The sequence below is a fragment of the Gadus chalcogrammus genome, chromosome 10, assembly GCF_026213295.1.
Source record: "Gadus chalcogrammus isolate NIFS_2021 chromosome 10, NIFS_Gcha_1.0, whole genome shotgun sequence".
Lineage (NCBI taxonomy): Eukaryota > Metazoa > Chordata > Actinopteri > Gadiformes > Gadidae > Gadus > Gadus chalcogrammus.
The window spans coordinates 14,604,093-14,620,015 of record NC_079421.1 but is presented as its reverse complement, the minus strand read 5'-3'; the positions used below and the strand labels follow the sequence as shown (position 1 = coordinate 14,620,015).

Genomic DNA, 15,923 nt, shown 5'->3' with positions numbered 1-15,923 from the left:
CACACACACACACACACACACACACACACACACACACACACGTACACACACACACACACACACGCACGCACACACACACACACACTAAATTATTATTAGTCGAATATTAGCGAGCCTATATAATGAGTTGGCTCTTTCTGATGTTCTACAATGAAGTATGACAGGGATCCATCTCAGACATCAACCGCTATGCTTTCCCCATGGCTGGAGTATTTGATGAGGAGTGCAACAAGCCGTGGTATAATTTATCATCGGTGGTTTAGTTTAGTTAACTAGTGGCTACATGAGTCGCCATCAGCAATGTGGAATATAAAAGTTTCTTCTTTCGGCTTTCAAGTCATATGCAGGGTGAGTAATTAATCTTGTCATGGTAGGGTGAATGAAAAAGAAATACTACTACTCATAAATATTTAAATAATAATAATAATCGTAATCAGCAAACAAACAACAGCAACAAACAACAACCATAAGCCAGAGTATACCCAAGGAATAGGGTTAAACCAGAGGTAAATTTTCAAACCAAAGTAATTTCATACACTGCAATTTTAAATATGAATCACCCTACCAGGCAGTGTTGTCAGAGGAAAGTGAGAGTTGAAAAATATCCGCTCTGTATATTGTGATGGGGAGAAACATGAATTTTACAGCGATATATACAAGGCTGGCCTCTGCGACACACCCCCTCAAATTAGTTACAAAGTCGCCTTTCTTGGCCTGGTCTGGTTGGGATCATAATGTGGTCATTATGGCCGTCCCGGGGCACAGGGTGTGAGAATAGTGCATAGGCAATCTTGTTTACAATGTAAAAAATGCTTTTGTAGTCCAAGTGATTGTTTGACCCTGATTGCATATTTTGCTTTTGTAATTCATTAATGTCTTAAGTCTGGGGGTGTTATAATGCATATTGTTGACAGTGTTTGTTTAAGTTTTTCTGGGCTGTAATTGTTACATTAATAATTGTAATTACATTTAAATAAATGTAATTCTTATTAAAATTATTATTTTCAAGATTATATTTATATTCTATGGTTACTTAGAAAATAAAATATCATAGTAAACTAAATCAAAGAGCAAGTGAACCCAATAAAATGTGATGGCAGACTCAAAACTCTTTCTAAGGTTTTAAGACTCAAGACTCCTAACCCTAACTCCTAACCCAGAAAATGATATTTGATATTTACCTCACCGTCATTGCCACTATTATGTATTGTCACTGATGTGTACATTTCTGTCTCTGCCACATTGTGGCCAACATGTATTGTATTATATGTCCTGCATTTGTGTCCTCTGCTTTGCCAGCTAGCTTTCAGGAATTGCTCCTCGGGGCTGATTTTTATATGAGGTGCACTGCATTTCCATTTCCGACCACAAGAGGTCAACATAGTACAGTACAACATCACTCCCCTACTAAAATCTAAAGCACACCGAGTCGCAACGACGCACAACGTCGTGTCGCTGTGATGCGAAAGCTGGGGTCGAGGAGGTGAGAGTCTCGACCTCCATATGTGGTGCTTTGCTTCTGCAGGAGGGCTGGCCGACATGCAAGCCATACTTCTGCAAAGTGTAGCAGGCTGGTGTGATCTCTCAAGACGTCAAGCTTGAGTATTCACCTAACGGGAACAGTTATCTATGCCATAGCATTAGCGCATAGCAGGGGTATTTCCTTGCGTTTAGACCTCTCTGTTGGTTTTCCCCTCTAACCCCCAACGCTTTTAGGGTGGTCTTAAATTCCGCACGCTCTTACTGGAACACGCGTCCAGGCCGGGACAGAAATAGACTATGGCCCACAAGTATGTTACACCCCTGGTATACCACTTCCACTCTCTCTTTCATGTGAACATGTTATAGACCACCTAGGACACGTGTTATGTCATGCGTATATATAATATAAAAGGTATATGAGGTCAAATTACAAATAAGATTTCTGTTTAAATTATATATAATACAAATTATATATTATTACTGTGTCAAATATGAATTAAAAACATTCCATTAATGGCTGTTAGGATATTATCCGGCTTAGAATCGATCAATAAGAGGGACAAACAGTGTCTAATTGCATCATGTTGCCGCGTAAAAACTGACATTGTGGTCATTAGTTCATCAGAAGTTTGCTCCCCGAATCAAAACCCTGAAACTAAATGCATAAAACAATAACATCCGTAAAACGTACATTCACTAGGCTCCCTTTTTAAATCTCTGATGGGATGATTATTGGACAATAATTAAAAAAAAAAGTCAAAGTAATAATTATTTGCCCTCATCCTTGGTTTTGGAAGACAGAAGGCATGGATTGCTGTGAGAGGTCCGCAGCGGGCTGGTTGCGTCACAGCTGACTGCAGGACTGCTGTGCAGGGGGAGCTTGTGGCTGACTAGAGACACTGCTGTGGGTGACTGGAGACGGAGACCAGCACCGTTACTGCAGACGACAGCACAATTTGCGTTTTTTATGAACAAGGTAAGATGTCTTGCTCGTTGCAGTGGTTCTTGTTTGTCAATGAGTTCAGTGAATTAATTGTATATTTTTGAAACTAAAGACAGTACCATTAGCAGTGGCCGACATGTCATGAGCTAATGTCCTAATCAACACTTAAACAAATAGTTATTTGGCCTATATTTAGAGATATAACGCATGGATCTTTTTTTTTTTTACTAGTAAGTAAGGTTAATGCTGAAGTCGGTAGCATTAACAGTTGATATCTGGAGATTCCAAAAGTAGCCTACGTTTAAATTTCACTCTAGCCTTAGCTATAGCCATGTACTATAGCCTATGCTTTATCGTACTAAGATAAAATTACTTTCCAAAATATAATAGTATCTTAAGTATCAAAAATACAAAGGCATCCCAAAATCGGGCCAAAGTTTGCAGCTCTTGAGAGTGTCAGCTGAATGGGTGTGGCCCCATTCATACACCCCTTCACAGGACAGATCCTTAAACATATCTTTTTATCACACAGGAATAGGATAGGAAGTTAAATGTTTGTGATTGTGCATTGCAACTGTCTCAATATCTAAAGCAAGGTTGAAGGCCCACAGAAGGAAAATAATTTTGTGAAATGGTGCATTCTAAAGCTAAAAGCCTTTTCTGAGATGTCGGCTTGGTCAAGGAGAGGTCAAAGGGTTATATCTTTGGTCTCCATATCTCTCCCTAGGTTACTGTTGGGTAAAGGCCAATGATAAACGTCTAAGAAGTAAAAGTAGGCCCATGCCTTGTTTGACCTGGGGAGTGGTATTCAAGAATACATGATAAGCAGAGACTCTAATATCAAACTGCTGTTGTATCATATATGGATAATCAATAGTGTACACTGCAGTGTCCTGTACTGGCCCTCTTTCAAGGACATAGAATTTAGGCTCACACTTTGTTTTACATGAATACTTATCTCGTATCCATGTTCCTTTAGGTGTTTCGACGGTGACGTTTATTCAAGCTAAACTGCTAGTACCGACGACCAAATATAGCGATGGTAAGTTGACATACTTTTTCTCTGAAAATATTAGGTGTTTGCAATCATTGCCAAAAAGGAGCAACATCTCTATGACAGCATACAGACAACATCATTCTTTGTTCAGTGTGGAGGTAGTGAGTATCCTGGGAAAGCCTGACATGCATTTCCTTTTGGTTGTACTAGTCTGAGTTCATATAGCATTCAGGGTGTCTTGGTTACCTGGGATTGCTGTAGTTGGGGCTAATGGACACTGACTAAGCTATACAGCTGACAGTCTTTAGAAGATAGTTTTGAGTCAGATCAGACTATGTATGGGCTCAAACATTTAGTTTGGTGATTCGGCCTGTACATGACGTTTCACATTTAATAACCCCTTATATAGGCAACTTCTGAGGTATACTAATACTTGATAATAATATCACTTCCTTATTTGACCATAAACAGGAAAGTTTGTTTTATTTCAATAGAAGAAGAGCTCTCCCCAACTGTGAATGAAGAAGTTGAAACTAATGTTGATAGCCCGATGATTACTGGATTGTAAACAGATGTCTGACGGGAATTACGGTACAACTTATGGTATGGTTCATGCATGTTGCTAGGCTCCTGTATTTGTTGTCCTGGTTGCCACCAGGTTAAAGCTTCCCCAGCTGTCATGAAGAGTGATGGTTGCCCTGGTAATGGGGAAGGCCAGGATATGGGCGTGCGCCGAGTGGGAATAGAGAGGACATATTGGCAGCGTGCCGCCATGCAGCAGAAATCCTTAAGCAGCTGTTGCAGTTGAGGGTCTAATGGAGGCTGGGTCCTGTCTCTTTCCCCCAACAATGAGTGTTCTCACAGTTCCTTAGTGTCATAGTCAAAGGGGTTGTGGAGCAGTGATGATAAAGCGCTATTCTGATATCTTTTTTTTGTTTTGAGAGCTAGCCCTATTTTACAGGTCATTTGACAGAGTCATTAACCTCCAACAAAGAGAGCAAAGGGACATTACCGTAACCTGACTCCCCAATGGCCATCCACGCAGCACACACACACACACACACACACACACACACACACACACACACACACACACACACACACACACACACACACACACACACACACACACACACACACACACACACACACACACACACACACACACACACACACACACAATATTGGAATTGCACTCGTAAAACAGGTGCCAGTTACAGTTGGGCAGCACTGACTTGGGTCTTGGGCCTCCGTCTCTTCAGACCAGCGGGGGCTTTAATGATGTCATTCACCCCCTTTCACCTCTCCTCTTTAAACACACAGAATACCCCTCATCTAAATAACACTAAGCTAGGGAAATTTGACAAATTCTATCATCATATCATTGTATACAATATATATAATATGTAATGCATGATTTAAAAAAACCCATTGGTCAAACTGAGGACCTACAAGTGGATGGCAAGGCTTACCATTGGGATTTAACAAAATCTACTTATTAATTTGATAGATGTACATTTATATAAATGTATATCGATAGTGTAGGCGGGTGAGGAGCAGTTTCAAGACGTGCTCCTTGGCTGTCGATCCCTCTTCTTGCCGAACCAAAGGGTTGGGGCGAGTATTATAATAAAGAGAACGTGAATAACAACAGAACAGAAGCACTCTCTCTTGATAAGGTATATGGCCCTGGCTATGTCCCAGGTGTTGGTTCGTCCCTGTTGAAACTTAACAAATGGCGGAATGTTTTAATGACACCTCGTATCAGTGTGAGAGGCACTGGCCTGTTCCTTGACTAAGAAATGTGAACACAGAGAGACACTAAAATATACCAACATTTTAAGGAGGAGGCTTCATAGGAATACTGAGTTGATGCCCTCTTGTATTATATATATTATACTATATATATATGCATATATTTTCATTCCAGTAGCAGTCAGGATGAGGTTTCATATGAATACTAACGTCCTCTTACAGGTGTTCCGAGGCTCAATAACCGAAGCTGCAGACTTCGATGCGACAGCAGATTCAGAAGCGCTGTACAACGCCATGAAAGGCTTCGGTGAGGCGCCCCTTGATTCATGCTTTGTCTAACAAGGGTCAAAACAAACTGTCTTCCTTCGTCTTCTCCATTCTTGTCTCCTAAAGGATCACCAACAGCACCTTCAGACCAGTAGCTAACATTGGAATACATAGTAAGGTCTAATGTGAAGCTAATTGTTGCTAATATATGCCCCTGTGCTCTCTTTAGGCAGCGATAAAGAAGCTATCCTGGAACTGGTCACTTCTAGAAGTAACGCCCAAAGGCAGGAGGTCATCACAGCATACAAATCCAGCTATGGACAGGTACGTAACTGTCAAAAGACGCCATCTTTCTTTCTCATAGTCAAATATCTAGTCTTATATTTTCACAAAGTAAACACATAAGCAAAATAAAACTGTGTAAAGTCACACAGTAGGGTAGAGGGCCACGCCTCTCACCATTAAACCTTCATCTCCCCAGGACCTAATAGGTGATCTGAAGTACGAACTGACCGGCAATTTTGAGCGGCTCATCGTGAGTCTGATGAGAACCCCACCACAACATGATGCCAAAGAAATCCATGATGCTGTGCAAGTAAGAAGCTCACTCAATACGCTCTCATAGTCCTCCGTGCCATTGCCCGTCCGTTCGATATCTGTAGTTTTATTCGTGATTGACTTCTGCGATTGAAGGGCGCTGGAACAAATGAGAGATGCCTGATTGAAGTGCTGGCCTCGAGAAACAACCAGCAGATACATGACATGGTCGAGGCGTGCAAGGAAGGTGAGACCACCCTTATTTGACATGACTTAAAAAACACAATCATATTTCATCATCATAAAACACACTACATTGAATAACATACATGTTACATGCATACAATGATGATAATTAAATGATTTCAATGTGTTAACTATGGAGTTTAATTTATTGATTGATTTATTTATGTGATAATTTTTTGGGATATTTTGTAATTGCCTTCAATGTCCTATTTCTTTATTCGAGGCGTGCTGTTTGTGGCATCAATGCAAACGATTTACAATTGAATGATGCTACCTTCTCACCTCCAGCTTACGGCAGTGACATGGAAGAGGACGTTGTTCGGGAAACCTCGGGGCACTTTAAGAAGATGCTTGTGGTTTTACTTCAGGTCTGCTCCCCTCTGATAAGCCCTGCGCTCTAGAGTCTAGAGCTTTAGGTGGTCCTTGGCTATGGCTCTGTGTTGGGGCTGATGGAGGGTCTGTGATTACAGGGGACCAGGGATGAGTCGGGGGTGGTGGATGCAGACCTGGTGGAGCAGGACGCCCAGGTGAGTTAAGAGGACACATCTGAAAGGGCTGAACCTCCTGTTTAGATACTTTCAATATGTGCAGAAGACATGGGCCACACTGCTATCATTCAATATCCAGAACATGCATCCAATACATTGGAAACATAGTGGCAATCCACTTGACAATCATTGTGCATGGGGTTCCCAACACACACGCAAAAATAAATCTGATTAAAGAAATATGTTACGCTGGTAATGTGGCCACACATTTTGGTGGGAAATGAAGAACAAATGACTTACAAGGACATACTGCCCTGACAGCATTCATTAAGCACTGATCTTCATTATTTTGGAGTAAAACCATTTAAGTCCAACTGTAAATGCTCAAAAATCACCGTCCGTGTTTGCTGTGCCTTGTGTGTTTAGGATCTGTTTGCCGCTGGCGAGGAGCAGTGGGGGACGGATGAGGCCAAATTCATCATGATTCTGGGAAGCCGCAGCGTGACCCATCTGAAAATGGGTGAGCTCATCTGTGGGGCAGCGGAGGGGGGAGGGGGGGGGATACCAACAGGGTCCTCCTGGCCTCCTGACATGGACCGTAGACCCTTTGCGTCCCTAAGCAGTTACATGTCAGAGGAATTTGAAACAGTCATGTGGCTGGGACTTGGTTTACGCGACTTGTCGCCATCGGAACAATCCCAGCTGTTGTTTAAAGAATACATAATACCAGCCACTCCTCTGCCACTTGCTACTTATGGATGTAATCAATACTTTCTGCAACGTTGCTCTTTTCATTTTTATGGAAGATTGCGCAAAAGCTCTTCGGATCGTATCTTTATTTACTGCGTCTGTGTGCTTTATTGTTCTCCCCACAGTTTTTGATCAGTACGAGAAGATTGCTGAGAAGAGCATAGAGGACAGCATCAAGAGTGAGCTGTCGGGGGACTTTGAGAGGGTGATGCTGGCCGTGGGTGAGAGTTCACTCTGGTTCAGGTTTTCCTTCCCATCCAACAAGTAGTGGTATTTAGAGTAGTTGGACTAGTAGCAGTAGCAGCAGTAGTAGGGGTAGGGGTAGTGGAAGTGGAAGTAGTAGTAGGGTGCAGTAGTGAAAGTAGCAATATTAATAGCTGGAGCAGCACTGATAGTTGCAGGAGGAGAAGGAGTATCACTAGTAGTGGGAGGTGCAGTAGTGTTAATAGGAGCAGTAGTAGTGATCGTAGCAGCAGGAGGATGAGTAGCAGTAGTCATATTAGAAGTAGTAGGAGCAGTAGGAATGATAGTAGTAGGAGGAGGAGGAGGAGGAGGAGGAGGAGGAGGAGCAGTAGTAGTGATAGTAGTAGGAGAAGGAGGAGGAGTAGCAGTAGTTGTTGATGTGATAGGGATCTCCTTTTATTTATTCACACTGGCCTTCTGTGCTTGGTCTCCCACAGTCCATGGCATCCGAAGTGTGTCCATGTTCTTTGCCAGGCGTCTTTACAAGTCCATGAAGGTAAACACCCAGAGTGCAGACAATGCCACATCATGGTTCATTGACGGTGAATGCTTCAGCAACACGACCAACACTAAACCTTGTTGTTTATGAGTGTTTTTATGGAGGTGTTGTTTGGGATTTATTATTGCATTGCTTCATGGATTGCATTCATATAGCGCCTTTAAAACCAGTTGTCACTCAAAGGGCTTTACAATTATTGCCTAACGTTCATCCATGCACACACATTCACGTAGCGACATGGTTTTTAACCGTGCAAGGCAACAGCCAGCTCGCCTGGAGCAGCTAGGGTTGAGTGTCTTGCTCAGGGACACCTCAACACTGAGCCAGGGGGAGCCGGGGACCGAACTAACAACCAGTCAGCCCGCTCTACCACCTGAGCCACAGCCGCCCCTTTATTTAATATATTTTAGCAAGGGCAGCTGGAATATGTCAGATGCAGGAATGAGGTTAAAGCCAACACATATAATGTTGACTAAGTATCAACTCAGAAATGTAATATATATTTTTTAAGCATGTAAGTGTTGTTCTGGACTTTCTCTCTCTGTTCCAGGACCCCTCTGAATATAAATGTGTTATCTGATACATACAAATGGGGGAATTTAATAATTAAACGTTGCAGCACACTCCCTGTTTCGTCTCCCTGCAGGGTCTTGGTACAGCCGACAACACCCTGATCCGCATCATGATCGCTCGCTCCGAAATAGACATGTTGGACATCCGGGAATGTTTCCGTCTCCGATACGAAAAGTCTCTCTATAACATGATTAAGGTTTGGGAAAATAGTGACGGATCAAAACTACATTTTTGCATGTCAAATATGTTTCAATTGAATTGTACTGAATGTGTCATGTGATTTGTATTATCATCTCAGGAGGACACTTCAGGGGACTACAAAAGGACGCTTCTCCAACTTTGTGGCGGAGATGATGAGTAAGTTATTATCATGGACTCTAGTGGCCACACAGTGGCACTAAAACCCCACTTATCACTCATTGTAGCGCGTCAGACAATTCACTTTAATATAGACAGCCTCTCTTCCAAAAGTGGGAGGAATACTTCTTGGACTTTATAGCTGGAATGTAAAACATAGGCTAGCTTGTTGCACCAATTGAATGCCATGCTAATTAAATGTGACAAGATGTTTAACTCCATTCACTCCTTTTGAGTGTGCTGGCTGCGTTGAGGGTGGGAATTTGACGTTTGCTATCACATTGGTCTTTGCAGCTTAGCTGGAGAGTTCTTCCCAGAAGCGGCTCAGATAGCTTACAAGATGTGGGAACAAAGTGCTATGACCAAAGTAAAGGTGTGCCCTGTCTTCCTCCGTCTTTAGACGTGTCATTGAGCTTGGCTTGGCAACGGCATGCATGTTGTTTTTTGCTGTTCCTGCCAAAATGATCTGCAGCGCAGGCTACCTACGCGTGCAGTGGCCCAAAATGTTTGGTAGCAGCAGCATTGTTGTGAGAGCACAACAAACATCTTTGTCTCAGTGTTGAAGGCCTCCGAACGCTGTTCACCTCACAGAGCGAAACCCGCATATTTGACTCTCGCCACCTTCTCGTAACAAACCCACGCAGCAAATGTCACTCGGACGAGATCGCAGCATTTTGATTAACAAACAGCGTTCTCTACTAACTGCTTCTAATAAACACTGATGCTCATTGTTGTGCTGACGGAGTCCTGGCCTTGAAAACCCCACAAGTAGCAATTTGTCAAGAGTCGAGAAGACGAAAAATGTTTGAGGTTTTTCTGCTGTTGCGAAACATGAAACCATCGCTAATACTTATGACGGTTTTCATTTTTTTCCTTGTGGTAATGCTTTAAGGCCACGAGCTCACCCATGTATTTTTGCAGATCTTTGCATGTGCAATTCTCTCTACACTTCTAACTATCTATTAAGTAACTAACGATTAGTGATGTCATGGGAAATCAGCTTTGCTCTGCTTTAAGGCTGCACATGTTGTCTGTCTCTGCCATTTTGAATTCTGATCATTTTTCTTCTCCTCCTCAAGCTAAGGCCCACCCTTTTGCCCGCAGTAGATTTTGATCCCGCGGCTGATGCACAGGCCCTGAGGAAAGCCATGAAAGGATTTGGTATGCAACAGCAGCAGAACATAACTCTTTGCATAATATTATATATTATTTTTCCAACACGTGTTAATCAATTTGATACCTTCTGTGTGAATAGGAACGGACGAAGACATCATCATTGATATTATTGCACGTAGAAGCAATGCCCAAAGACAAGAGATCCGACAGACCTTCAAATCTCTACTGGGGAGGGTGAGGAATAAGTGTGATCAGTCAAGACCAGGGTTCATAGGATCAGGTTGTTATCGTTCATTGTTATGTGCGCTCCTGTTGTTACTGTAGTCCTTCTCTCTCTATAGGACTTGATGAAGGACCTCAAGTCTGAGCTGTCCAAGAACCTTGAGAGGCTGGTCATCGGACTCATGCTGACGCCCGCAGAGTTTGACGCCAAAATGATGAGGAAGGCCATCGAGGTACTGAAACCTGCAACAAAATGTCAGAAGCAGCAACAGTAGACATTTATTTCATAGGGTTGTTCCGTTTTGTGGAAATGGGTCAAATGTCATGTCAGCTACCCACAGGGCAGGCCGTCAGATGCGGTGTGCAGTCTGGTTAGATGCGTATGGTTTGAGCGCCTGTGTTTGAGATCTTTGGGGGTTTTACAGATCTGCCCTTTAGTTTTTAGCCACGCTGTTCAATTAAGTTTGTAAGGCTTCCCATTTAACATTTCTAAATGCACTCGAATAACGGATTTACGCTAGTACGTTGTTTTAGTGTGAGGGATCATTGATACTTTTTTTAGTATGTAAAATTGGCATGCATTTTTGGGAACATTTATTATTTACAAAAGAATACAATTACTTCTGTTCATAGGCCTATCCATAAATAAAAAAATAATAGAATTAGTTTGATCTTATGCAAAACATATCCAAATCATATCCAATTACAATCATATTTATATACGCATTTATCCAATGCGACTTACATCGGTTAATTCACACACCAACGTTAGAGTCAACCATGGCGACAGCCAGCTCGTCAGGAGCAGTTAGGGTTAAGTGTCCTGCTTAGGGACACATCAACACTCAGCTAGGCGGAGCTGGGGATCGAACTAGCAACCTTTCGGTGACAACCTCCCTACCGCCTGAGCTAAGCTGACCAACACATGTCTCCTCATCCTTTTCCCCAGGGCGTTGGAACAGACGAGCATGCTCTTATTGAGATCCTGGTCACCAGGAGTAACGAGGGGATCCAGGCCATGAACGCTGCCTACAGTAGTGGTGAGCTCCCAAGGCTTCCTCACAGACACACACACACACATGAGGTCATCCCTACGTCCCATAATCCCTACAGCTGATCATGGGGGTGGTGTATTGCAGCCTATAAGAAGAGTTTGGAGGGAGACATCCAGTCGGACACCAGTGGCCATTTCTGCCGCATCCTTACTTCTTTGGTGCAGGTAAAGAAACGTGTCTTTGGTCCGAGAACGGCTCTCATTTCATTTCTTTAATTGCATGTTACTTTTGAAAATCTTCGAAATGATCCACATGATGTTGTTGTGTCCAGGGAGGGAGAGAGGAGGGCGAGGCGGACTTAGAGAGAGCGGATGCAGATGCTCAGGTCAGCTGGATGACTATTGGTTCAATGCCCTTTCAGTACAGCTGTTAATGTCAAATGAATTATGATAGAGTGTGCTCAAGATGTATATATTTCATCCATTTATATTTTTCGGTGGTACTGTTGTACTGTTTTGGAAATATTTCCCGATGGGCTCAATAAGATACGCTGCATCTTACCAGTTACCGCCATCGTTTTTTAAAGGTAGAAGAATAATACTCCTATTCGTCTCTATGCTTTAACTCGACAGGAACTTGCAGACGCGTGTAACGCAGAGTCTGATGACATGGAAATGAAGTTCCAGACCATTCTGTGCACCAGGAGTTTCCCTCATCTCAGGAGAGGTGAGTAGCAGCAACCTCACTACCCCCCCACCTGGTCCTTATTCCTCATCCTAAAACCTCACCCGTAAAAACACAGATCATATCGGTATATATACTAACCTGGGACTCTGAGGCCCTCTCCCGACGGCAGGTGGCTGCAGAATCAGTGTCCTCATCTTCTCCACTTCTCCCTTGTTATCCTTTTTAATTATTTTATTTTCCTTTGAAAATAAAGTACCATAAAAAGGACACGTAAAAGAGGGAGAACAGTCAGCCAGCGCCCCAAGGGTCACAGACTCTCAAAAAGATTACACAATAACCGAACCTGTCACAAAAGCCAAGTCAAATACGCAATTTGATAAGAGCCTTCACTATGTGCAGTGTTCCAAGAGTTTGTCCGATTCACCAATAAGGACATCGAACAGATCATCAAGAAGGAAATGTCTGGCGATGTGAAGAATGCCTTTTATGCCATAGGTAAGGAATGATTAAAGAAAGGCTGGCCGTATATGATTCTCTTAATATTGTATTGCGTGGTGTAAAGCTACACAACGCTAACTCTCCGCTCTTCCTGTCACAACCTGTTTCCTCTGCAGTCTGTAGTGTCAAAAACCAGCCGTCCTACTTTGCTGATCGTTTGTACAAGGCCATGAAGGTGAATTATTTAATACGGCTGATTTTGACCACCGTGCACTAGAGAAAGTAATACACACAAAGACAATTTCACAGCGTTGCACATCCATACAACCCTTTATCTAATTACATTTTTTCTAAATCCTTGCCATCGGTTCCTTAGCACTAGCCTATGTTTCATTGACTTTAAATGAATGTCCTTGAATTGAATGACCTGACTTGAAGTGTCTTTAAAATCGTTAATCCCATAGCATAATAGCCCAAGTCATATTTTCCTAATACCTATTCCTAAATTAAAAAGATGACTTGTGATGAGGCAGAGAGTGATTATGTTATGTAACAAGCTCCATGATTGGCTTAGGATATAGCCAATGAGGCACAGTGAATCAGCAGCGTTAGGAGAGTAGAGTTAGGTTAGATCACAATTTGGCAAAATAAGACTTAGAGGCAATTATGCTATGAGGCTAACGAAATGTGATTCCAGCCTAACGCTCTCTGAATAGCCTTTTGTGTTGAAAGGTGCGACATGAGTCAAAAGGCCTGGCGGAGACTTGGTAATACAGCATCGTTGACACGTTTGGGTTTCATCTGCAGGGCCTTGGCACAGACGATCGAGCCCTGATCCGCATCCTGGTGTCTCGTAGTGAGGTGGACCTCTTTAACATTCGCAAAGAGTTCAAGGAAACTCAGGATGAGTCCCTGCATGATTTCATCCAGGTAGAAACCATGGTTGTAAGTTCCACATTTAGTCCATTAACCCTCTCTGTGTGGATTGCAGTGTTTCTGTCTGCATATGAATGATATCTCGGTATGGGAACTTCTTGCTCTGTGCGTGTTGGTTTTTCATTTGTTAAGCAGTTGTTTTCCTACCAGGGGTCATGGTTACAGATTAGGCCCAGATAGGTGTCTGGAAGGTCATCAATGCCCTTTTCCGATGGTATTTTAGAACAATGCATTTTATTATAAAGGCCTTTAATTATAATTATAGGCCTTTATAGGCTTAACGGTAAAATAATTATTTATTTACGTATTCAAAACCGAGCCATTTTCATCATCCCTAACAATTGCTGAGACCTACGTCATAGATTATGAGGAACCCGTGGCGGTAGAGACCGAGTTCCTGTTATGACGATAACCAAATGTTTATTAGATTTTTGGTTAATCATGGCTGGCTATGCGACAATATGAATATGTTTGAGAACTTCTGTTGTAAACGATAGACGCTGCATGTATATCACGCAGCTCACCACACGGTTAGTGTGCGGGCAGTAAACATCTGTTTAGGAATTTCCCTTCTGTGCTTGACTTCCTCTATCCGGTAGTCATTGCTTACCTCCCATCTAGACAGGAAGTGCCCAATAGCAGCACAGTATTAACTTGCAGTTGAAAGCACCCTGAAAACGGTGTGCTATTATATATTTAGTGTAATTTATCAACCGCAAGTCATGTATTATAAATAATAAATAGCTAGCATCATAGACGATGTCTTCCAGTAGAAAACAAAAATTGCAAATAAGTTGCTCTGCAAACATTTGTATATATTGCCCTTATCCCAGCCAATTTAGTATGAGTAATTTACTATTAGTTAAAGTAATTTTATGTTGATTTAAGGATGGAAGGGATTAAAGAGCTGTCACTATGTCTGTCACTAACCCCGTGTTTTTCTGAATAGTTTGTCAGTGTAATGTTGTATTGGAGTCCTTTCCCAATTTAAAAATGGTTATAATTATATCGCTATATTCTGTTGCTCGATTGCCTTATTCATAATATTTGAATAGTACAGCCAAACTAATCCAGAAAATGTTTTTCAATAATTGAAAAACATTTACAAAGAATAATTATGTATACCGAAGGTAAATTCATAGTATATCTTTCCATTTATTTACCATTTCATGGTTAGCCAGGACAATACATCCCATCTATTTGACCCATGTTAAAGAGTATCAAATCCAAAACATCCTCACAGGGCCCTAAAAATGTCTCCAAATAAATCATAAAATGTCCCTGTGATTCAATGTCTCTTTTGTTATTTCCTCCTCTTCCTCTTCCTGTTGTCAGGGGGATACGTCAGGTGACTACCGTAAGACCCTGCTGTTGCTCTGTGGAGGAGAGGACTGAGGCCATTGGACTCCCCTCAGAAGCCCCAGGAAGAGCTTCCTGTTGTTATTTGCCTTAGACCCTTGCTGCCTCACTTCTGCCACTCTTCTGCCAATCGCTCTGGTGAATGACCGTATTCCAGGGTGTTCTGCTAGCCTATAAACTATCAATGTTCCTTTAGGACACGCCTTTTTTTTTCATGCAATTCAAATTTGTATTTGTAATAAAATCCCCCAAAATATGGCACTGTTGAAGATATGCTTGGCTAAATGTGATTTAGAAATCTATTGGACGTAAGGAATAAGTGAGCATAGCACATGAGTACTGTACCGATTCATTTTAATGTGGACCTGGATTAAAAACATAGTTAAGAATCGTCGTGTTCCACTTTTTACTAATGTTATTGACTATCTTTGACTATCTCTTCATGTTATGATCTGATGAGGTCTTAATGATTTTATGATTACAGGGCAAATACAGTTTGGATGTTTTATGTTGCCATGTGCAACATGGAGTGGTATCTTAATCTGTATATGGAAGTAATTAGCCTGGGGTTTTGGCATTTAGATGACGTATATAGCTTTACAGATAACCAGTGTGATCCCATTCAAACCTGATTGAAGTCATGTCGAGACAACCTGAGCCAAGCAGACCAGGTGCTGGTTACCGGCTGACAGTTTATTCCATACATTGTTGCTCTGCGTGGGTGGATGGTTGCTTTTGACATTTAAAGTGTGTTTACACTGCAACGGTAAGCACCTTAGAAGATGCGGATGATCTCACTACATCTCAGGTCTTTGAATTTTTCCGTAACAGAATGGATTATCCACCATATGATGCCCAGTCGCTAGTAAGGTAAAATTATATTAACTGAATGGCATAGCAATATATTTAGTTATGTACAAAAACTAGTCTCTACTTTTCCCTCCATAACCATGCTGTGTATATGGGCTCTGACTCAGGAGGGAACCAGGTTCAAATCCAAACGGACCCTGGATGAGATTCTTTGCTTTGCCGA

At 42.0% G+C, this 15,923-nt stretch overlaps 1 protein-coding gene across 2 annotated transcripts; it reads left to right on the top strand.

Annotated features, from left to right (window-relative positions):
* Positions 1 to 2,328: 2,328 nt before the first annotated feature.
* anxa6 (annexin A6) lies at positions 2,329 to 15,410 on the top strand. Of its 2 annotated transcripts, none has more exons than XM_056599819.1 (25): positions 2,329 to 2,458; positions 3,405 to 3,467; positions 5,400 to 5,484; positions 5,674 to 5,768; positions 5,926 to 6,039; positions 6,138 to 6,228; positions 6,516 to 6,595; positions 6,698 to 6,754; positions 7,142 to 7,235; positions 7,591 to 7,686; positions 8,146 to 8,204; positions 8,854 to 8,976; positions 9,079 to 9,137; positions 9,432 to 9,510; positions 10,217 to 10,298; positions 10,393 to 10,487; positions 10,595 to 10,708; positions 11,425 to 11,515; positions 11,615 to 11,694; positions 11,802 to 11,855; positions 12,103 to 12,196; positions 12,557 to 12,652; positions 12,772 to 12,830; positions 13,403 to 13,540; positions 14,867 to 15,410. In XM_056599819.1, exons 2-25 carry the CDS (start codon positions 3,465 to 3,467, stop codon positions 14,924 to 14,926), a joined length of 1,998 nt encoding a protein of 665 aa, XP_056455794.1. In that variant the 5' UTR covers positions 2,329 to 2,458; positions 3,405 to 3,464; the 3' UTR covers positions 14,927 to 15,410. The 2 variants fall into 2 exon arrangements, with proteins under 2 accessions (XP_056455794.1, XP_056455795.1); XM_056599820.1 differs by having other exon boundaries at positions 13,403 to 13,525; positions 14,867 to 15,288.
* Positions 15,411 to 15,923: the final 513 nt, after the last annotated feature.